This window comes from Anastrepha ludens, chromosome 6 (genome assembly GCF_028408465.1).
Source record: "Anastrepha ludens isolate Willacy chromosome 6, idAnaLude1.1, whole genome shotgun sequence".
In the NCBI taxonomy this organism is placed as follows: Eukaryota; Metazoa; Arthropoda; class Insecta; order Diptera; family Tephritidae; genus Anastrepha; species Anastrepha ludens.
The window spans coordinates 91,761,835-91,785,219 of NC_071502.1; the positions used below are offsets into that span (position 1 = coordinate 91,761,835).

At 34.2% G+C, this 23,385-nt stretch overlaps 1 protein-coding gene across 1 annotated transcript in view; it reads right to left on the reverse strand.

The window, feature by feature from the left end:
* Window positions 1–474: 474 nt before the first annotated feature.
* Window positions 475–23,385, reverse strand: part of LOC128866543 (uncharacterized) — a 53,360-nt gene continuing 30,449 nt past the window's right edge. The window contains exon 3 of the mRNA XM_054107361.1: window positions 475–882. Within this exon, the coding sequence (XP_053963336.1) occupies window positions 866–882 (17 nt within the window). The 3' untranslated portion in view covers window positions 475–865. The remainder of the gene's footprint in view (window positions 883–23,385) is intronic.

Below are 23,385 nucleotides of genomic sequence, written 5' to 3' on the forward strand. Positions count from 1 at the left end.
AACACCAAAATTAAGAAAAACATTTTTCTAATAGCGGTCGCCCCTCGGCAATGGCAAACCTCCGAGTGTATTTCTGCCATGAAAAAGCTCCTCATAAAAATATCTGCCGTTCGGAGTCGGCTTGAAACTGTAGGTCCCTTTATTTGTGGAACATCAAAACGCACACCACAAATAGGAGGAGGAGCTCGGCCAAACCCCCAAAAAGGGTATACGCGCCAATTATATATATATACATATATTATTTTTTTATTTTTTTTTATTTTTATAAATTTTTTTTTTATAATTTTTTTTATTTGTTTTTAGTTTTTTTTTTTTGTTATTGTTTTAAATTTTTTTTTTTTTTGTTTTTGTTATTTATATCATTTTATTTATTTTTCTTATATTTAATTTATTCTTTTTATTTTATTTTTTTATTTAATTTTTTTAAGTTTTTTTATTTAATTTTTTTATTTTTTTATTTTTTTAAGATTTTTTTTAACCTTTTTACTAGATAAAAAATATTATCTTTAGTGATAGTTATATATTGCAGATGTCTAGTTCACAAGCGTAAAATATGATTGACGATCGACGCCATATTGCAAAAAATTAAGAATCTTCTTATAGGGTGCTACCTTTTAGTTCTTGTGAATGGCGTGGTATCGACTGTTTTGGCACAATTTAAGCCCAACCATTATCGGCTGCGATCTTTTGTTAGATTTTGCAGTACTTTGACCGGTGCTGTGACTTTTCCTTGTTCTCTAAATTAAAAATGCCACTCAAAGGACCCCATCGGCGACATTTTTTTTTTACGTTTTTTTTAATTTCTTGATTTGTGTTTTTTACGCACATTAAATCACTTACCAGGCACAACGCCAAAATATAGTAATTATTGTAAACGCTTACCTGCAATGAGAAAAAATAGAAATATTAGACTCGTTATAAAAATTGTAAATACAAAAATTTCAAGTATCTTGACTTATATAAAAACGAATATATAGTAAATCTATTCACCCATTCATTGCGATCCAAAAATATGCAAATTACATACAATAATTTTAGAGTTTTCAGTGATAGCTATACTACTCACAAGGCGCATTCATCAAAGGTGGTGACACTTGGCCAACAACAATATTTTGTACGTTTGATTGTCAAAGAAATATATTGGCTTTTTATATTTGTTTTCAGTACTTTATTTTTTGATCCATTTGTAAAAATAAAATTTTCTTTGGCCATACAAGGTTCATTCAAAAAGCTGTCAGCCTTCAAAAAATGGTCTTCACATGGACAATGGACACAGATATGGACACCGAATTTCTCCTCCAATTTACGGTATGTGCCTTGATATTTTCCCACAAATGGAGAGATCTACAGTTGTATGCCTCGTTCGAACGGCAGATGGTTTTTTTATGTGGAGTCTTTTCATGGAAGAAATACAGTCGGAGGTTTGCAATTGCCTGCTGAGCGGCGTCAGCTTTTGAAAAAAACGTACTCAGTCACTCGGTGTTTCATACCCGCCGATTCGATAATTAATTAATTACTATGTTTTTTTTATTTTGCTTTCAGTTTTGATTCTTAGTGATTTAGTTGCTCATTACTTTAATATTTTCGTGCATTGAATTCAATCAATTTTTAAAATTAAATCCCAGTGTGCATTTTGACAAAGGGAATTCACGCGACATTTGACCGAAGAAGTCCATACCTATGTAAGACTCCATCTCCCATTAAATTTAGTGCATCGTTCGAAATTCCTTTGAAAATACTTTTTTTCCACAATAAAGTCGCGCATGGCGCATCGGCCCTCACCCATCACCCATCGCCATCATCAACAGCGAATGGCCAATTAAAACCTGATTTACAAGAACAAGAGTTCCTGCCAAACCCATCCAAGAAGTTATTTAATGTATTTTGACATTAGCAAGTGTTTGTGTCGGTTTTGGTGTCACTTTGCGATGTCATTTGCCACCGCTGCCCCATTGATGTTGTTATTGCCGCTTTAATTGTGTTGTAACTCTCTTGGCTTTTTTTCTCTCTTCTTTTTTTTTTGGGTGTTTTTTTACAAGAAATTTATTTTGCTGGTGCTGTTGGTGGTTACCATGCAGCCTTTATGGCTTGGCATTTTAATAACGTCGTAACAACGACTATTGGCGAATGCTCGTAATATTAAACTGTCGGGCTGGCGTCGTTGCCGGCCATAGCGACACATTGCAACCGCTGTAGCAGCTTTGGCTGGTCGAGCTGACTGGCTAGCTGACAGGCTGACTAGCCGGCCAACGAGCCATTGAGCCGCAAAGACAGGCAATCAACATTTCATTGCTGCCTTTGTTGTTGTTTTTCACTGCTGCAACTGATACTCTTGTAAATTGCAAAATTTTTCATATCCCCTTGACGCTCTTTCTCCTTTAACTTTCCCCTTGGTTTTGCGTTTGCTGTGTTTGTGCGTATGCTTGACTTGCAATTTCGCTTTGAAAGACAACGAGTGGCATGCTTGTGTGGCATGTACACTTGTGCATACAAGCAATATGCAGCATGTGGAAGAAATTCGGTATGAAAATAACTCCATTGCCTCGTCAAGCGGTGGCAGGCATTGCTTTTTGTATGACTGTATGTATGTATGTATGTATATATGTATGTATGTATGTATATATATGTATGTATATATGTATATATATATATATATATATGTATATATATATATATATATATATATATATATATGTATATATATATATATGTATATATATATGTATGTATATATATATATATATATATGTATATATATATATATATATATGTATATATATATATATATATATGTATATATATATATATATATATATATATATATATGTATGTATGTATGCTTGTATGCATGTATGTATGTATGTTTAAATATCTACTTGTATAGTTGAATGCATGTGTGGCATGCAGCACGAGTAACTCCGCCGACCAACCGTTCGACCACACGCCCGCTCAGCAAACTTCCAAACGCATACACTCAACAAATATTGCCTGTCTGTCTCCCTATACACACGCACACAGACATCAGCCAAAGTGAGCAGCGCGCGCAATTTATGCGTTCAGTTCTTTCAATCTTACTTCCGAGGCGCTCCATCGATTCGCCTTAAATTCCACTGCTGCTGCTCGTCGTGCTGCATCATTTGAATTATGTATCTTCATTACCGTCTGCGGTGTGTTGGTGGCGACAACGCTGATTACTGTCAATGATGTTGATGCTGATGTTGAGATGCTGTTGATAATGGTATGCATTGCTGATGTTGTTGTTGTTGTTGTTATTCTTATTTTCATTGCTGCCTAAGTGCCCGATCGGTTGGCATTCCAATTCGCATCATACCGTCTCGCGCTTTACCTATCATTCGATGCGCCCTGTCATATGTAGCTCCCAGCGCCAAAGATAAGCAATCCAAAGTTGCATCAAACTAGCGCTGGCACTGCACTTGACTTTTTGCTTTTGCTAGATCGCAGTTGCACTCCAACGCATCTCAGCAATGTTTCCCACATGTATTTGCTTGCAACATTTTTCCACAAATAAATCGAATAATTTCAAGTCGCAGACGAATGCTGCCGCACTCAGGTGCAGATGCACATACACTAAACCACGATGGTTTATAATAAATAGTAATGGAAGTGTAATAACAATTTAAGAGATACCACGACAATGGCAGCTTCCATTGGCGTGGAAAACGTCGTGAAGTGTATGCAACTTGAGTAGGCATTTCATTAGACGCCTCAGGAATTCGAAAATAGCTTTTACTAAAGTTGTATGGCCACGCGATCAGTTATCTGGGAACAGAAGCGGTGAAACTCTATACCGAGCAAGCGGAAAACCAGGCGAAGTTAAAATATTTTTAGAGGTATTCGCCGCCGTGGCTGCGTGGAAAGGCAGGAAAGGAATGGCAGAAGTAGGCGAAGTAGTTACGACACCCACAAGCTATAATTCGTTTGATGCCATAAAAAAACACATATTAAATGAAAGAATGAAAGTTGAATTCAGGAAAATGTGAAAAAATTTGATAGTCTCTTTAGTACTGAATGAGCAGAAGTGCGAATTGTTCAAGGAAATATTTATTAATAACTGCAGGGCATAGAGCAGTTGCCATTTTAGCATAATTTGATGATGACCTAACAAAGTGGCAAATACAACTTAAAAATATAGCACAGAACGCATAAAAACTGACGAAAATTGCATACAAATAAAAGAAAAATTTATGAAAATAAAAAAATTACAAAAAAAAAAAAACACAACTGGATAGAAATAAAAAATAAATTTTTACAAATAAAAAACAAAATTAAATAAAAATAAAACAAACTTACATATACGCAAAAAAAAACTTAAGAATATAAAAAATTACTTAACAATCACTGAAAAATAAAAAAAAAAATATTAAAATAAAATATTAAAAAAATATTAAAATAAAATTAAAAAAAAAAATTAAAAAAAATTAAAAAAACATTAACAAAAAAATTAACAAAAAAAAATTGTTCAAAATTAACAAAAAACTTTATAAAAACAAAAGCGACATTTATTAAAAGGCACAAAAATTACTCGATTTGATTTAACAATAAAAAATTGTTAAGAGCTAAAACAAAGTTTTACATTAAATTAGCAAAAACAAAATTACATAGAAATAAAAAAATTACTTACAAATAAAAAATATTAACAAAAAAATATCACCTAAAAATAAAGAACCATTAAATGAAAATAAAAAACAAAATTACATAAATAGAAAAAAATTATATATAAAACTAAAAAACTATAAAAACCAATAAAAAACAAAATTTCATAGAAATAAAAGCATTACTTACAAATAAAAAATAATCACCTAAAAATAAAAAAATTCACTTACAAATAAAAAGAAAGTCGCATAAATATTAGAAAAATTACATGAAAATAAAAAAAATGCACAGAAATAAAAAAAATTCTACAGAATTAAAAAAATACGTAAATATAAAAAATCCATCAACTAAAAATACAAAAATATCACTGGAAAATAAAAGACAATTAAATAAAAATAAAAAACAGAATTATAACAAAATTGCATAAGTTAAAGTTGCATGCGTTAAAAGTAAAAATTTCACTAAAAAGTAAAAAACAATCAAATAAACATAAAAACAGTACATAAAAATAAAAACAATCAAAGTGAAAAATCAGTTAAATAAAAGTATAAAAAAATCACCTAAAAATAAAAAATATCACTTGCAAATAAAAAATAAATTTTCATAAATATTAATATAATTACATGAACATAATAAAACATTGCACAAAAATAAAAAAATGATACAGAATTAAAAAAATACGTAAATATAAAAAATCCATCAACTAAAAATACAAAAATATCACTGCAAAATAAAAGACAATTAAATAAAAATAAAAAGCAGAATTATACAATACAATAACAAAATTGCAAGTTAAAGTTGCATGCGTTAAAAGTGAAAATTATCACTTAAAAGCAAAAAACAATCAAGTAAACATAAAAACAGTACATAAAAATAAAAACAATCACACTTAAAAATCAGTGAAATAAAAGTATAAAAAAATCACCTAAAACTAAAAATAAATCCCCTAAAAATAAAAATAAAATTACTTAAAAATTAGGTCAATAAAAGTAAAAAACAATCGCTTAAAAATAAAAAAATTCATTTAAAAATAAAAAATAAATGTAAATAAAACAAGTCTCACGAATATTAAAAAATTGTATAAAAATAAACAAAAATTAGATCAAAATATATCGTCTAAAAATGCAAAAAATATCACTTTAAACATAAAAAAGCAAATTAAATAAAAATAAAAAATAAAGTATCTTATAAAAAAAACTGCATACATAAAACTATATACAAAAATTAAAATTTTTCATACTTCAAAATTATATATATACATATGTATATAATTGGCGCGTACACCCTTTTTGGGTGTTTGGCCGAGCTCCTCCTCCTATTTGTGGTGTGCGTCTTGATGTCGTTCCAAAAATGGCGGGACCTACAGTTTCAAGCCGACTTCGAACGGCAGATATTTTTATGAGGAGCTTTTTCATGGCAGAAATACACCCATTGCCTGTCGAGGGGCGACCGCTATTAGAAAAATGTTTTTCTTTATTTTGGTGTTTCACCGAGATTCGAACCTACGTTCTCTCTATGAATTCCGAATGGTAATCACGCACCAACCCATTCGGCAACGGCGGCCGCCCCGTTCAAAATTGCAGTTCATTAAAAGAACCCTCTACCTACACGATTTTCCCGCCGTTGCCACCAAAAGTGTTGACAGCAACATTTTATACTACAGTAAAATCTACAGCGGTAAGGAGACCGATTTAATTATTCAAAAATCAGTTATATTTAATTAGTCGATATCTCCATAAAACTGAATATGCAACGTATAAATTCGCCAATAAATCATTCCCTATTAAACAAATCAACCAACAGGTGAGCATTAAGCGCTTGCATTAATCATACGGCAATTTAAAACTTGTCAGTAAAGGCAGTAATTTATCTTGTGAGTAGCTGATATGAATTTTAAAAAGCCAGTCACGCTTGACGCCCACTGGCGAATTAAAATATAATAGTTGTGGAATGGGAAACAATTGAGAATATTTTAATACATTGAAAAAATATAAGTGGAGCGAATGTTGACGCTGGTATATAATTTAGATTTAATTGGAACAAATAAAGATTTAAAACTTCGCATGGTCTGGCAAATGCTATAAAACTAGAGGAGTGATGATTTATTAGCCCTAGGCGCATTGCCTTTTGATTAGGCGAAAGCCAACTGCAATGAATTATCGAAGTTTATTCTCAAAAGTTGAATTTATGATCCGGTTAGTTAGGTTTCTTTTCTGAAGAAGAGGTGCAGCAGAATAAATTTTTTATTTTTTTAATTTAATTCTTTTTTTACAAAAAATTAGTTTGATATGCAACAAAAGCCTGAAAGCTTCAAACTTTAATTTTAAAGAATTCCAAAAATATCATCAAAATTTCAAACCTTTCAGTCAGAATTTCAGAAAAATTCGAATACGCAGTTTAAAAAACTATTGAGCATTGTACAATAAAAAATTAAAAAATAAAAATAAAAATTAAAAAAAAAATTAAAAAATAAAAATTTATTGGAAAATAATAATAAATACAATAAAAAAAATTAATAAAAAAAACATAACACAAATTCGAGTTTTTAAAAGTAATTTAATTCGATTTTCAACTATTGAACATTGCAAAAAATTAAGAAATAAAAGTTGAAAAAATAAAATAAAAAATTTAAAACAAAATAAAAAAAAAACATGTTATTGAAAAATAATAATAAATGCAATAAAAAAATTTTATTAAAAAAAATAAAAAAAAGTTTGTTTATATTTCCAAAAACAAAAATGTATCAGCATTTTTGGAAAAATTCGAGTGACCCAAAAATTGCGCTGAATTTTAAAACTTTTTTGTTTTTTTTTTGCTGGCGGTCCTTGAAAATATTCAAAACCTAAATTGGATGCTTAATTTTGCACCATATTTTTTGTACTGATGGTTGTACGTAGAATGTAGCTGCTCGCAGAGATCACTGGATTGCATTCGTCATATATGGATTATTTCATAAACTGACTGTGTGACTCATACTCAATATGATCGATTGGAGCAAATTGGAATTGACCGAGATAACAGGCATTCAGTTCTTCACGCAAGACCAGCCTTACAATATTCAAAAGAAATAGTCGAATTACTAGGTTGGTACAAGAGAAAGGCCTTCATTTGCCTCCGATGTACAACGGGTGAACTACATTTTAGATAAGAATAAACACGAGAACCCCCAGATATACAGCCAACTTCTATCGCCACGAAATTTTATCGACTAAAATTTTTATTAAGAAATAGTCTTTATTTCTGAAAAAAAAAAATTATTTTCGAAACGAAGACAGGGCATACCATACGTTAAGATTCGACGACTATAAATGTCGAAGATATGACGAAAAATGTGTAAAGGAGACGAATACGTTCGATCAAATAAAAATCGGAATCGCCGTGCGAAAATATTTTAGATTCAGGAGTGTACAGCGAACGTATTTTTTTTTTGCTTGTGAGGAGGTGCGGTCTTTTTAAAATATTTATACGGGCAAAAATAGATCAAAATAAATAAATATTTTAAAGTTAATTGCATTTGAGGATTAATTCAAAATTTTCTGTAACTTTTTTTTCTTTATCTTATGACGATTCTCATTGACTTAATCATAATCTAGCAGTACACAGGAATCAAAAGCGTCTACTGAGATGAAGAAAAAAAATGTATATATCTCTTTCACTCCTCAAAGAAGCATAGAAGGATCCAAAGAGCTGCCACGTGAGTTTGAGTCGTTCCGGGTAGAACTTCACCAGGTATTTTTCGGCCGACCACACTCTCCGCTCTCTTCGGGATTCCAGTTCAAGGCCATTCTCGTAATGCTGTGTGGTGGTTTCCTCACAGCATGTCCTATCCATCTCCATTTCCTTAGCCGTCATATGAGCTCCTCGTTCGCTTGCCTCCGAAGTTCTTCATTTCTTACTGTATTCGGCCAGTATACTTTGCTAATTATCCTTGGGCATTTGTTGATGGAAGACTGTAGCTTTTGTGTTATAGCTTTGGAAGCGAACTAAGCTTCGCAGCCATAAAGTATAGACTAATAAAATATATGTATGAACAATTAAAATCTCAAAATATTTAGAAACAATGACGCATTTATGTATTTATGCATTTGTATAATTAATATTGGTCACTTTAAAAGGAGATACTCATAAATTGCATGAACAATTATCGATAACATTAACGCGACACTCCTCCACAGCATTCCACTGTTGCTATAACTGAATAATAATTATAGTATATTAATTTAATGCAAATTATTTACAGTAACATTTTTCTAGCCATGCAGCAATAGCAACAAAAAGTTATCGATGTCGAGGATGAGCCACCAACAGCAACACCTTCGATTTCCTTTTTTGCAAGGCATTAAAATTTTTATTTTTCAATTTGCGACAAGCGTAAAAAATCGGTAGCGAATATGAGCTATAGTGGGAGTTTATGCTAATAAAAAATGCATAAGAAAAAATACCACCGAAACGATAATGTAAACATTTATCACCTGCTAGAATTTTGCTGGGCTTTACATTTTTAAATTTTTGAAGAAAATTTTGAAGAAAAAAATATATTAGGAAAACGCATACGCGTCTCTTTTGAAAAAAAAAAAAAAAATTAGTGAATCTCAAATCACCTAGTAGCTTTTTTTGTCTGCATCTTCACCTACGCACTCCTTAAGTGGCAACAAACGCGCGCCAACCAATTAACGATAGGTCAGGAGACTAGTTAAGGCAGAGAAGGCAAACGCAGACAGTGGGCAGAGGTTGAGTGCAAAGCAGCAGTGATACATAACAACATTAAAAGTGTGGAATTGTGGAATGAACGACAGCAATGTGATTACAAATACTGAACCAACAACAAAAGCGACAAATCACTAGCTCTACGCACCAACAAACAGTAAATCCATCAACTACACAGCATGTCAGCAAAGCAAACAGAATTCATATGCATACACATCCACATATGTATGCGTGAGTAGGCGTCGGGTGTAGCCTACTAGTAAAGGCGGGTGGAGTAATACACAGTATGCATAAGAAAACTAACATAGTTACAAAGTCAGAATAACAACAAATAAGTGAACGAGTACGAGGCAACAGTACTTGGCGACTGACTGGTTCGAAGTAATTGAATGTGTGTTGGTGGCAAAGCAACGAACGATCGAACGAAGTCAAAGGAGTGAGTAATGGTTGTTCGGCCATCGTATGCTCAGGCATGCAGTGGCAATAACAAGAACAAGAAAAACAAAACGACCTTACTCGCATATAGGTATGCAGCTAAAAAGGCCAGAGAGCAGCAAATTCAACCATACAGAGTATAAACTAACAAGCAGACAATAGCAACAAGAACAACAACAGCTTCAGCAATCGGTACTGCAATAATTTAAAGAACACTAAAGGCCAAATAACAGCAAACAGCTATGAAAATCGGTGAAAACAACAAGGCAAAAACAAAACAAATCATTTTGATGGCAACAAATCTGCTGCTGCTGTGCTAAGTTTTTCCTGTTTGGTTTTTTTCCTTAACTTATTGTTCTTTTCTTTATTTATGTTTACATACCAATTTCCACTTTCCGCACTTGAATTTTTAGTTCAAATATACAAATTGGACACGGATTTATATGCGCGCAGACAGTTGGTTGCTGTTGTTGTTGATTTCTTTTTTTTTCTTGACGTTTCTTCCTTTTTTAACCCGCCTGCCACTCTTCCCTATTGTTTGTTGCTGTTTACCTGCGGCAAACAAGGTACAACGTCATCGTTATGCGCAGCTTGCATTTGAGTATTGTATTGTGTAATATTTACATACATACATACATACGTATGCATGTGCATATATACATATATAACATGCAAATAAACAAATGTACATATACAGACATTTGAACTACTAAAATTTATTTGTCCGCCCGTGCATCTGCTGAGCTCTCCAAACGACTCTGTGACAACTTCAGAAGTGACTGCGAATTTCCTGTTAAGAGGATTCTAATGCCTACAAAACAATTTTGTTTGGATGATCACATCTGTTACACGCATGTAAAGAGGTTAAAAACCTCAATGCAAGGGGCTTTTTATTGAATGAAAAAAAAAAAAAAATTTCCAATTGGAACAAACCCGACCAGTGATTTCGTCCATGAAAAATGATAGACCATCGGAAACGCGTGTAAATGCAAACTACTGATAAAAGTAACACCAAAAATTGAGGTAAGCCCTGTGATGATATTAAAATATTTTTCACGTACACAGAGTTTTTTAAGTTCGAGTTTTCATGCAAAATCAAATGTGATTATTTCGTATGAGAATTCATTATAAAGGCCGATGATGCCACTGGACCAAAATCGACACCATACCATGACTTTTTCACAGCGTAGAGTGGAACTTAACTATTGTAGATATAAGGCCGCATCACGGAAGGAGAATTTCTTCACGGATGCACCCGGATTACAGAACATTTCCATTTGCTCTCGACTGAAATCGAACTTAGGTTGGTTAATTGTTAATTTGCTCAGGAGCTGTTAAAAGAGACGTCATCTAACTGTGACAGCTGTCAAAACAAAACAGAATATGCTTAAGGTTGACTCGAATTTGAACTTTGACCCTGTAAAAATGTAATAAAATAAAAACTATCTACTCGAATCTCACGCCTCAACTGTGATACCAACTAAGTTAAAGTTTTTTATAACTAATTTTGTTTTTATAAATCTAAATGAGCCCAATCAGCGAAAATGCGACTCAGCCGATGGTCATTTTACTTTAATTCTTGCACGAGTTGTATTTTATAGGCACGTAAGCTAAAATACTTATGGAAAATTTTCCACGTAGTCGAAGGGCAAAGGCCAACAGCCTGAGAACAGCGACTAATCGACATTTCTGCGTTTTCTTCCAGGCCAGTCGTGAATTGGCGGAAAAATTAAACTGCGATCATAACACAATTCTCAATCACCTTCTTTCAATGGGATTTACCGAAAAATTGGGAGCCTGGGTGTCTCACGAGCTCAACCAAAAAAAAACAAAGAAAGTCACCTTCAAATTGCTTATCAGCATCTCGTCTGCCATCGAGCAACACGCGGTCATAAACAGTGCTTTTTGTAACGAATCGTCACATGAGATGAGAAATGGTGTTTATACATCAATATGAAACAAAGAAAGGAGTGGTTGGATCCAAAAGATAATAAGATATGATAAAGCCGAGAGTCAAGCCGGATCTTGATCCAACGAAGATCATGCATGATACGCATTTGGTGAGACTGGGACGGCATGGTGCAGTGGGAAACGCCCGAAAAGAATGCACGGTCAAATACAACACGTGAATGAGGATATTCGACTGAAAAAACCTGATCGACATGGTCAAACTATACTCCTTCACGACAACGCCAGACGCCATGTTGCTCAAGTCGTCAAAGCCGCACTCCAAGAACTCGAATGGGAGGTCCTTCAGCATCCGCCGTATTCTACGGACTTTGCACCGACCGAGTACCATCTTTTCCGCTCCCTGTCAAACCATATGAAGGGCGTTACCTTCAAAGAGGTCCTTAAAAACTTCTTTACCACCAGACCAGGCGAATTTTGGCGGGACGGCATCAACAAATTGATCGAGAGGTGGAAAGAGGTTGTAAACAGCAACAGCGAATATGTTATTGATTAACTTTTTTATATAATTATTGTTTTTTGTTTAAATAAAAGTCTTCGGTAAAAACACAACAGAATTCCAATAAAACTCTGTTAGCTGCGTTTGAAGGTAGGGCTACCAAATTTTATGTTGAATGAAACCTTGTTAGGTGGAAAATTAATGTGTTCAAGCATTAAACGAGACAGGCAAAGGTCGCAACAAAACAAAAAAAAAAAAGAGAAAATGCAGACATAGTGGCTAAGTGTAAAAAAGCCAAAAGGTTGACGAAAAAAGGGCGAGAAACACACAAAAGTATTGACTGAAACTGATGGGACAAAATGGATAAACACAAATACACAACACACACACAGATACACATGTATGTATCTTTACGCATACACACATGGATGCTTGTATACAAATAAAACCTGATAGGGCCTCATGGAGCAGGTTAATCGGACAAGCAAGGCAGGAAGCCACAAATGCCATGAGTTAAATAACAAAACAAGCACAATAACAATAACAATAACGAACAACAAAGGATAAGAAAGGAAATAAGAGCCCAAAAAAGCAACCACAACACAATAAGTACAATTACAAACCCATCACACCTTTTGCACTTCGCCCAATGTTAAATAGAACAGGAGTAATCGGTTGCTGATGAGAGTTAAGGCATCTAATTGAAGAGGTCGAATTCAAGCAAGCCAAAGTTAAAAAAAACACTAAAGCAGCAATCACGAAAAATGAAACCAGTAAACCCAAAAATATAACTCTGCTATATTCGGATACAAAACGTAGAAACAAGGGCAGCACCAGTTGCAATAGGAGCAGCAAACATTAAAAAGTCAAAACCAAAACAAAAAAACATAAACAACAGTGAAGCCATTAAGACTGGGAACTTTAAGCCAAGTACACCGCCTTAGTGTTACCATGCTTTAGTTTCGAGACGTAAATGAGGCTCAAGCAAACGACCCAACGAAATACGAGACGCCGCAGGCCTGTGCGGAATTGAATTTGAAACTTCGGTAAGCACAAAATTGAAAGCAAAATACAAAGAGTAAAAAATAAAACAATAAAATGCACTGCACAGTGGAACTGTATTGCAAGTTTTAGGATTTATTGAAGAGAATAATGAATGGAAAAAATGAATAGAATAAAGAGATTAATACTAAAATATTAATTATACGAGGCGCAGTCCAAAATAAACAAGACTAAGCTAAAAGAGAAACGACAGGAGCTTTGTTGTAATAACTTTCAGTTTATTTAATCAAAATGATCCTCTTTGGACTCGATACACTGTTTTGAGCGATCTAAAAGCTTTGCAAAAGACTGTTTCAGATCATTCACCGGGATGTCCTTCCTCTACGGAAGCAAAACGTTTTCCTTTCATGGCCAAATGCCATTTTCCGAATAGGTAGAAGTCACAGGAAACCATATCAGGCGAATACGGTGAGTGAAGCGATTTCTAGTCAAAAAATTAGTCACAAGGGAGGATCGATGATATTCAGGGCGAATTCGACAAATGCGATGCAAGAAACGCTTCAAAACGCCAAGATCGAAAATTGCGTTGACGGTTTGGCCCGTTGGCACAAACTCCTTGTGGACAATTCCCTTGGAATCGTAAAAACAAATGAGCATGGACTTGATTTTTGACTTCTCCAAACGCGATTTTTGGGTAGTGGTGCCATTCGGCCCTTTGACGTTTTGTTTCAGGTTTATGTTGGCAGCACCATGTTTCATAACCAGTTACAATATTGTAAAGGAAGTGCTCGCCTTTTCTAGCCTCTTTAATGAGATCTTTCCGAAGTTGAATTCTGAGCAATTTTTGGCCCTCAGTTAACTTGTGCAGAATGAAGCGTATACAGACCTTTCGTAAGTCCAAATGAGCACTTAAAATGCGATAAATCGATGTTTTGGAGATATTCAATTCCAATTTCATAAATTTCAACGATGATTTCGGTTCATTTTTGATAAATTTACGATCAATTTATATAGAGTTTTCGGTGATTACTGATTTTGGGCTGCCCGTATGTTCATTGTCATTTATGTCCTCACAACCATCTCTGAAACATGTAAACCACTCATGAACTCTGGCACGAGATAAACAATCATCGTAAACGTTTTACCGATTTTAAAATAAAATTTGATATTAGCTCTCTGTTTAAAACTCATTTTTGTACCGATGACACAAACATACTCACACTTTAGGCGCAATAATTTCGCTTCCACTGAACCGAATGTCACCAAGCTTTCACTGGAAATCAGCTAGGGATGTAATTTCCAACGCACAAACTCATTATTTTGGACTTCACCTTGGACGAGGTGTGGCTATTGAATACAGAGACTGACGTTGCTAGAGAATTGCCAACGAGAGAGAGAGAGAGTGTGAGAGTCTCCCTCGCCACTGTGAACAGCTGAGGGCAGGAGTTTTTTTTTGCATTCGACCTGCAAAATAACACTACGGAAGTTAGCGCATTTAGCGAACAAAATAAACTACTCCTATTTATATAACCGGTTTGAATTGCAGGCGCTAAACTATAAGCGACCTGATTAATAGTACAGTAAAGTAAAAGCAAAAACTATATTTAATGGGGTCCCGAAAAGTACTTAAGAAAATTTAACTACACGTAAAACTGCCAGTTAGACAAATGTTGCAACTTTAAGAAAAAATAAAATATAGCCGAGTTCGAGGTCGCATACAAAAGAATACAGCTAGTATAGACAGAGCTTTAGTTCGCATTAGTACTATTTTTTGCGTTCAATCAAGGTATTAACTGTAATAACAGAGCAAGAAACTTGGCAAAGCCGCAACTGAAACTTATGACTGAATGAAAGAAATGCATGGCAATTAATATTTATTGCAGTTGTACGAATTTTTAGGTGGTTTAAGATCACCGAGAAGACAGTTTCAAAGATGACCGAGAAGACGTTCATTCACATCCGAGTCGCTCTTCCGCTTCTCAATAACGGGTGACATATGTATGTATATTCCGACTTGCGTCTTCACTGGATTCCTGGAGCTCTAATTATGTATTATTCAACATTACTACCGAAACTCCGTAATAGAAAACGTCTCGAATTGCTGTCGTTGCGGAAAGTAATGAGTTCTCCATCAAGCCATTACGCCAGCTTATTCCGTATTTTCTGTCAAGAACAGAACAGGATCCCAGTATTAGACCACCCACCTTATTTTTTTCTATTTCCTAAGGGGAAATCACGTGGCGGGCGCCATAGCCGAATGGCTTGGTGCGTGACTACCATTCGGAAGTGTGTAGGTTCGAATGTCTGTGTATGAACACTGGGTTGCTGTACTTGGCTGGAAAGAACTTGGCTTTAAGGACAATGTGAAATGGACCGGGGCACTGCCTTTATGGAGATGTCATCATTTTTTCTTTCACATTTGGGATGATCCTTACACTTTTACAGAGTTTATGAAGAACCTGAAGTTAGTAATGTTGACTAGAAGGTTGACTTCCATGAACCCAGTGAAACAGCACAATACCAAAAATGCAATCTGACTTTCACGTAGAAAGGCGAGCTGGACATAAATCATCTTCGCGTCACATTTCAACGTCATTTTGAGAACGTGTAAACGCGTACGCAATACAAATTCTTTGCCATACACATCTTTTCTTTGTCTGCCAGTTTCTTCAAGGCGAATGCAGCTATACCTTTCACAGCTTCTACGGACAGGCATCTTCTTCATCTTAATGCTGATTTCACCTTAAAAAATAAATAAATAATCGGAGCGTACAGGGTTTGATTGAAAAGTAATTAGCCTTCCGCGCGGAGCGTCTGCCAAGCGATCAACCGAATCGGCCGGTGGGGGGAAATGATCGTTGGACCTTCCCCGTCCACTAGAAACCGGTCCCAGTTCGCTGGCAACACCGGTGCAGTCAACATCGCGCCGCGCGTGAAAGCTGTTTTAAAAGTGTGTTAGGATTTTGCAGTGGCGAAAATGCAGCGATCGTTGGAGCAGCGTTACTCGATCAAATTTTGCGTAAATCTAAACAAAACAAATACCGAAACCATTGGGCTACTCAAGGAGGCTTACGGGGACCAATCTCTGTCCAGTGCCCAGGTAAAACGGTGGCACAAGTCATTCAAGGAAGTCCGGGAGGACCTGGATTCGGCCTGACCTCGTCAAGAATTGGACCCTTCATCACGACAATGCGCCGGCGCACACCGCCTTCCTCTGCACTTCTGCATTGGCCAAGATGGGGGTTCCGGTGCTTCCCCACCCTCCCTACAACCCATACCTGTCCGCTCCGGACTTCTTCTTATTCCCGCGCCTGAAAAGAAAGCTGAAGGAGACGCGTTTCGTCTCCATAGAGGCGATCCAAAAAACTGTGACAGCCGAATTGAACGCGATTCCGGCGGATGAGTTTAGCAAATGTTTCCTGCAGTGGAAGGACCGCTACCAGCGGTGTATTGACGCTCAAGAGTCCTATTTTGAAAAATATTGGTTGTATAAGCCCAAAGGTTTAATAAAACTGCTTAAAAAAAATAAGCCTCATTACTTTTCAATCAAACCCTGTACACTTCTGTTAGCTGTTTGGCCGAGCTCCTCATTCTATTTGTGGTGTGCGTCTTGACGTTGCTCCACAAATGGAGGAGCGAACAGTTTTAAACCGATTCCGAACGGCAAATGATTTTTTGAGGAGCCGTTTCATGGCATAAATACACTCGGATGTATGCCATAAAAAACGTTTTCTATCATGTTGTTGTTTCATACACGGATATTCGAACCTATGCACTCCCGAATGGTAGGCACACACTAACACATTCGGCTACGGCGGCCGCCGGGTGCTTCAGATAACCTAGAGTTAAATCAGTATTTACATCTCGACCAACCCGACCTTCCGAGCCAATAAGGATGTCTGGAGTTCTATGCGTCCAAGAACTGTCACGTCAGCAGCATTCCCTAAAACAACAACAGCAGCACATCCTACTTAAATGTTGTATAACTAAATTTCTAAAGTCTAAAAAATTAGTAACTAATAAACCTAAAATCTAAATGAACTCCCACTCCCACTGTAAATTGGTCCATAAAAAAGGAATAATGAGCAAAATTTCACAACATGCCTCGAATGCACTGAGAAGGGCCAGAGGAAAAATACAATAGTGGGATGGGGAAAAATTGAAATCTAAAACCGAAAACGCTTTTGGCATTAACAAGGGATAAAAAAAAACTCGGTGGGCAGCATGCGAAGCATACAACTAAAAACAAGGTAAAACCAGTGAATACGTAAAGGTGAGCGGCGTTGAAAATAAAGAGAAAACACAACGAAAAGAAATATGCGGAAAGAAAAACAAAAAAACAAATGTGTAGCAACAAAATAAAAACCAGCGCAGAATAAAACTTGAAACTCAAAATACATGCAACAAAATAAACCATAACAACACCAACAGCAACAATGGAAAACAAATAGCAGTAGCACCAGCAACAATGGCAACAGCAACCACAAAAGGGGCAACAAAATGAGCAACAGCCAAAACAGACCCGCCTGCCAATAACAACAAAGCTGCCAAAGTCAAGCCCAAATCCCAAAACCTAAAACTAAAGACAAAGCCAAAGCTTTTACAAAAAAAAAAAAAACAAAAACAAAAAACACAAAACAGACAAAAATCATACACGTACCACAATGTATTGAAGAAGGGACGCACCAACAGCTGCAACAAAAGACAATACAACAGCAACAAGAATGTAACTAAACAAAAACAAAAAAACAAAGTGAAATAACAATGTTGCGGTGTTGTCGATTTTTTCGGCATTCAATTTTTCTTCTTTGCATCCTCTCTGTTGCAGGTTTCGTTGTTGTAATTCTATACAAAATACTTTGAAAGTGTTCTGGGTTTTTTCATTCCGATTTTTCTCCTTTTATCGCTTTTGCAAGTCAAAAAAGGGTTTCATTTAAAATGCAGCGCATGTTTTGAAGGCGGACTCTGTCGACAAGATACAAACCTTCTTCGCTGCCAACAGAAGAACAAAGAATTTGCAATTGCGCAACATGCATGCTAATGCTATAATGCCACAGTATGAGCCCGAAATATATTGGCAAACAAACAAGCAAGCGTAACAAAGCGCTGTGGCAGGTAAAGCGGCGCTGCACATCCTTTTTGTGCGCCACGTCACGACCGATTCGAAACAAGCCTTGTTAGCAATGTGAGCCAACACACAAAAGGCTCCCAAGCTGACCACCAACAAACACCACACATACATGCAAGTATGTAAATACAAATACAGTCACACGAGCATACAGAAATAAATATAAAAGAATACAAATAAAGCAGGAAAAATATCAAAGAAACAAGCAGCAAAAACAAAATAATCAGAGTGGCAAAAACCAAACCATTCGATGTTATCGAATTTCCTAAAAAAAAATATAGAAAAGTGTAGAACTGGAAAGCATACACTTTGGAGCGGTTGGTGTAGAAATTGGACCGGCATTAGCCAGTTGGCAAGACAACTTAAGAGCGTCGAAGTGATATTTCCATGTTTTTATGAATTCTGAGCATTTACGAGTATTAAACATTTATTCGAGGTTTTATCTACCGCTCGATTCGATGCTGTACCTGCTGGTGATAGCAGAGGAAGTGGAAGGCCTCCTCTGCGTTGGAAAGATCAGGCGGAGAAGGGCTTGGCTTCACGCGGTGCTTCCAACTGGCGCCGGTTAACACGAGGAAGAAACCGCTGGCGGGTTTTTTGGACTCGGCCAAAATCGCTTAAGCGGTTATCGTGCCAATCAAGAAGAAGAGATTATCTACCGCTAGTCATTTTACTCTGCATCTGAGGCAAATTTGAGATGTTATGGTATTTAAGACGCACAAGTCGATAAAATGTCTGTCACCCTTCGGCAGGCAATGGCAATCTTCGAGTGTATTTCTGCCATGAAGAAATCTCCTCATAAAAAAACAAAAACAACTGGTGTGGCATAAAGCTATAGATCCCTATATTTGTGGTAAAAATATTTTTCCAATAGGGTTTTTTTGACAGATCTCGCGTGACTACTGTCAAACTAATTACATAGTTTTTTTCAGTATTCATTGACATTCCATCATGGAAATGCTTGCGCCTCAACAATGTTTACAAATCGTAAAATTGTATTACGAACATCGACATTCTGTGAAAAGTGTTCATCGCGCGCTCAGGCCAATTTATGGTGTACAGCGCGATGAGCCCCATTTTTGGTTTAATCGTCAGTAATTACAATTGCCGTATTTGGGCTGAAGAGCAATACGAAGCTATTCAAGAACAGCCTTGACATTCAATGAAAACAACCGTTTAATGCGGCCTATGGGCTGGGGAAATCATCGGCTCATATTTCTTCAAAGACGGCTAGCGCAAATATAACAGTGAATGGCGAACGCTATCGACCCATGATAAACGACTTTTTGATACCGGAAATTGAAGCCCGTGATCACCACAATATTCCGTTACAACAAGGCGGCGCTACTTCCTATGCAGCCCGTGAATCGGTGGATTTTTTGCGCCCTCATTTATCTCTCGTCTCGGAACAGTGGATTGGCCACCAAGATGGTGTGATATCACGTCTTCGGGATTTTAAAGTCTAAATGCTTTCTGGATAAACCAGCTTCGATTGAGGCATTGGAAGCCAACATTACTAAAGTTATTCACGAGATATCGGCCGAAGCCCTCCAGCGAGTCATTCAAAAGTGGTGGTTACGCTTGGCCGAGTGACGGTGCAGTTGCGGCCAACATTTGAAAGAGATTATCTTTAAGAAATAAATGTCATGGAAGCTGCTACACAAAAATTATAAAGATTGCCAAATCAATTTGTATTTTTGGTGTTTTAATTCAATTTAAAATCCGATACCGCTAAAATAAGAATTGTAAAATGTTGCAATTTTTTCTATACTAATATTATAAAGAGGAAAACTTTGTTTGTTTGTTTGTTTGTAACGAATAGGCTCAAAAACTACTGGACCGATTTTAAAAATTCTTTTACTATTCGAAAACTACATTATCCAAGAGTAACATGGATTACATTTTATTTTGGAAAAAAATAGGGTTCCGTAAGATATTTGGATTTTTCGGAAACAAACTGAAAAAAATCTTATATATAAAATAAAGTCAACTTTTTGTGTGTGTTCGCTAACCGGACGTGTCTGCACCGCATTAAACCAAACTTACACACAATGTTAAGAAGGTATTGAAGATGGTTTCCGTATAGTTTGGATACCTATTGGTGGATAGGGCTCGAGATATAGGTCAAAACGTGGACCCGGGTAACCTTCGGATGTGTATGTACAATGTGTGTATCAAATGGAAGCTGTTGGTGAATGCTTTAATTCAGAGTATTTTTCATGCCGCTCCGTGACTAGGGTCTCGAGATAGAGACCAAAACGTGGACCCTAGAATGTGTTTGTACAATATGGATATCAAATGAAAGCTGTTGATAAGTGCCTTAATACGGGGTAATTTTCATACCTATTGATGACTAGGGTCTCGAAATATATGCCAAAACGTGGACCCGCCGTGTCTTTGAACCGAATTAAACCAAACTTACACACAATGTTAAGAAGGTATTGAAGATGGTTTCCATATAGTTTGGATACCTATTGGTGGATAGGGCTCAAGATATAGGTCAAAACGTGGACCCGGGTAACCTTCGGATGTGTATGTACAATATGGGTATCAAATGGAAGCTGTTGGTGAATGCTTTAGTCCAGAGTATTTCTCATGCCGCTCCGTGACTAGGGTCTCGAGATAGAGACCAACACGTGGACCCTAGAATGTGTTTGTACAATATGAATATCAAATTGAAGCTGTTGGTGAATGCTTTAGTACAGAGTATTTTTCATGCCGCTACGTGACTGGGGTCTCGAGATATAGGGCAAAACGTGGACCCGGGTAACCTTTGGTTGTGTATGTACAATATGGGTATCAAATGAAAGCTGTTGATAAGTGCTTTAATAAGGGGTAATTTTCATACCTATTGATCAGCCGTGTCTTTGCACCGAATTAAACCAAACTTATGCACATTGTTAAGTAAGTATTGAAAATGGGTTTCGTAAAGTTTGGTTGTAATTCGGAGCAGTGGCAACGGGTACAGCGTTCTTTTGAACCAGCCATAATGTCGCTTACTTTTTTGACGCTTGGGGCGGAACTGAACTATCAAATTGACAGTGTGAGTTACAATGTGTCAATATTTCTTTCTGATTTGGATGCCATAAGGAAAAAACGTAAGTGCAAAATGTAAAAATTGTTTGTGAATTTTTTTGGAGTGGATTTTGGAACAGTGAATAATTTCTTACGAAATTTGAGAATTTAATGTGAAATCCGAATGAAATGATGTGTTCGTGGAAAAAACAATTTTTTTCGTTTTTTTTTTTTTGAAAAATATAAATGGATAATGGTTAAAAAAGCTCCAATGCTTAATAAAACATATAAATTGAAACGAAAAATTCATGGATGATCAGGAAAAAAAACGATTGTTTATTCATATGCCTTGATTTGAAATTTAAAAACAATCTTCTTTTTTCCTGATTTTCAATTTATATTTTATATTTACTCAAAAACAAATAGAAAAACAAAAAATATTGTTTATGCCAAAGCGCTTGAATAAAGAATAAAGAAATAAATAATATGAAAACCATATCTTTTCTGTTCTAAACCATATCTATTCTATTTTAGTGTGCCCAGCGAAGGGGGCCGGGTTTGCTAGTTGTTTAATAAAAATGTTATTTTATGCGCAGTTTTTCATTATTAAACCGCTTTTATTTATTAATTTTATATCTTAATGTTTTTAATCAAATTTTTTTTTTAGATTTTTTAATTAATTTTTTTTTTTCTTAATTTCCTTTTTTTATTTTTTTATTAATTCGTTTTTTAAGGCATTTTTTTAAATTAATTTTTTTAATACATTTTCTTAATAAATTTTTTTTAATACATTTTTTTTTGAATAATTTTTTTTCTCCCATTAATTGTTTCTATTTTATTATTATTTTTTTATTTATCTTTTCTTTAGTAATTTTCTATTTTATTTTATTTTTTTAATTTATTTATCTTTTCCTTAACAATTTTTTTTGGAAATAATTGTTTTTATTTTTTGTTTGATTATTTTTTAATATATTTTCCTAGTAAATTTTTAATAATTAATACATTTTCTTAATTAATTTTTTTAAATTAATTTTTGAATTAATTTATTTAATTAACTTTTCTAAATTCATTTTTTTAATATTTTTTTTTTATTTTGTTTGTATTTTATTTTTTTTATTAAGGTTTTTAATTTATTGTTTTAAATTCATTTTTTTTAATTAATTTTCTTTTGATTAACTGTTTGTATTTTATTATTCTTATTTCTTTACCTTTTCCTTAATTAATTTTCTATTTTTTTTTTTAATTTGATTATCTTTTTCTTAATTTTTTTTTTCTAGTAAATAACAGTTCTTTTTTTGTGATTATTTTTTAATACATTTGTTTTAATTAATTTTTTTTTTATTAATTTTTTACTTAATTTGTAAAATTAATTTTATTTAATTGTTTGTATTTTTTATTTATCCTTTCCTTAATTAATATTCTATTTAATTTTTTAATTTATTTATCTTTTTCTTAATTATTGCTTTTATAGTAAACAATTGTTTTATTTTTTTTATTGTTTTTATTTACTTTCTTCTTGTTTTTTTATAATTTTTTTTTTATATTTGTTTTTTCTAATATTTATTTTTCAATTTTCCTTTTAATGTTTTTTTTTTAATTCAATTTTTGTTTTTTAATTTTTTTAGTCTTTTTTATATTTCTTCAATAGTTTTTTTTAATTATAATATTATTTTTCATTTTTTTTTATAATGTTTTTAAATTTTTTTTATAACCTTTTTAAATTTTTTTTAATTAGTTTTTTTAAATTAATTTTTTTAATTATTATTATTTCTTTAATTCCTTTTTTCGTTTTTTTTTTCTTTATTATTATTTTTTTATTAAGATTTATATATAACTATTATTTTTTTAATTATTTTTTATTATTTTTTTTTATTATTATTTTTTATATTAATATTTTAATAGTTTTTTATTTTTCTTTTTGTAATTTTCTTTTTAATTTTTTTCTCACTGTTCTTTCTCGCTTTTTTCCTTAATTTTTTTAAATTTTTTTTTTTTAGTTATTGTTTAGTTTGTTCTAATTAAAAAAAATGAATTAATTGTGTTTTTACGAATTGATGTATCAAAAACTTCGCCCTTC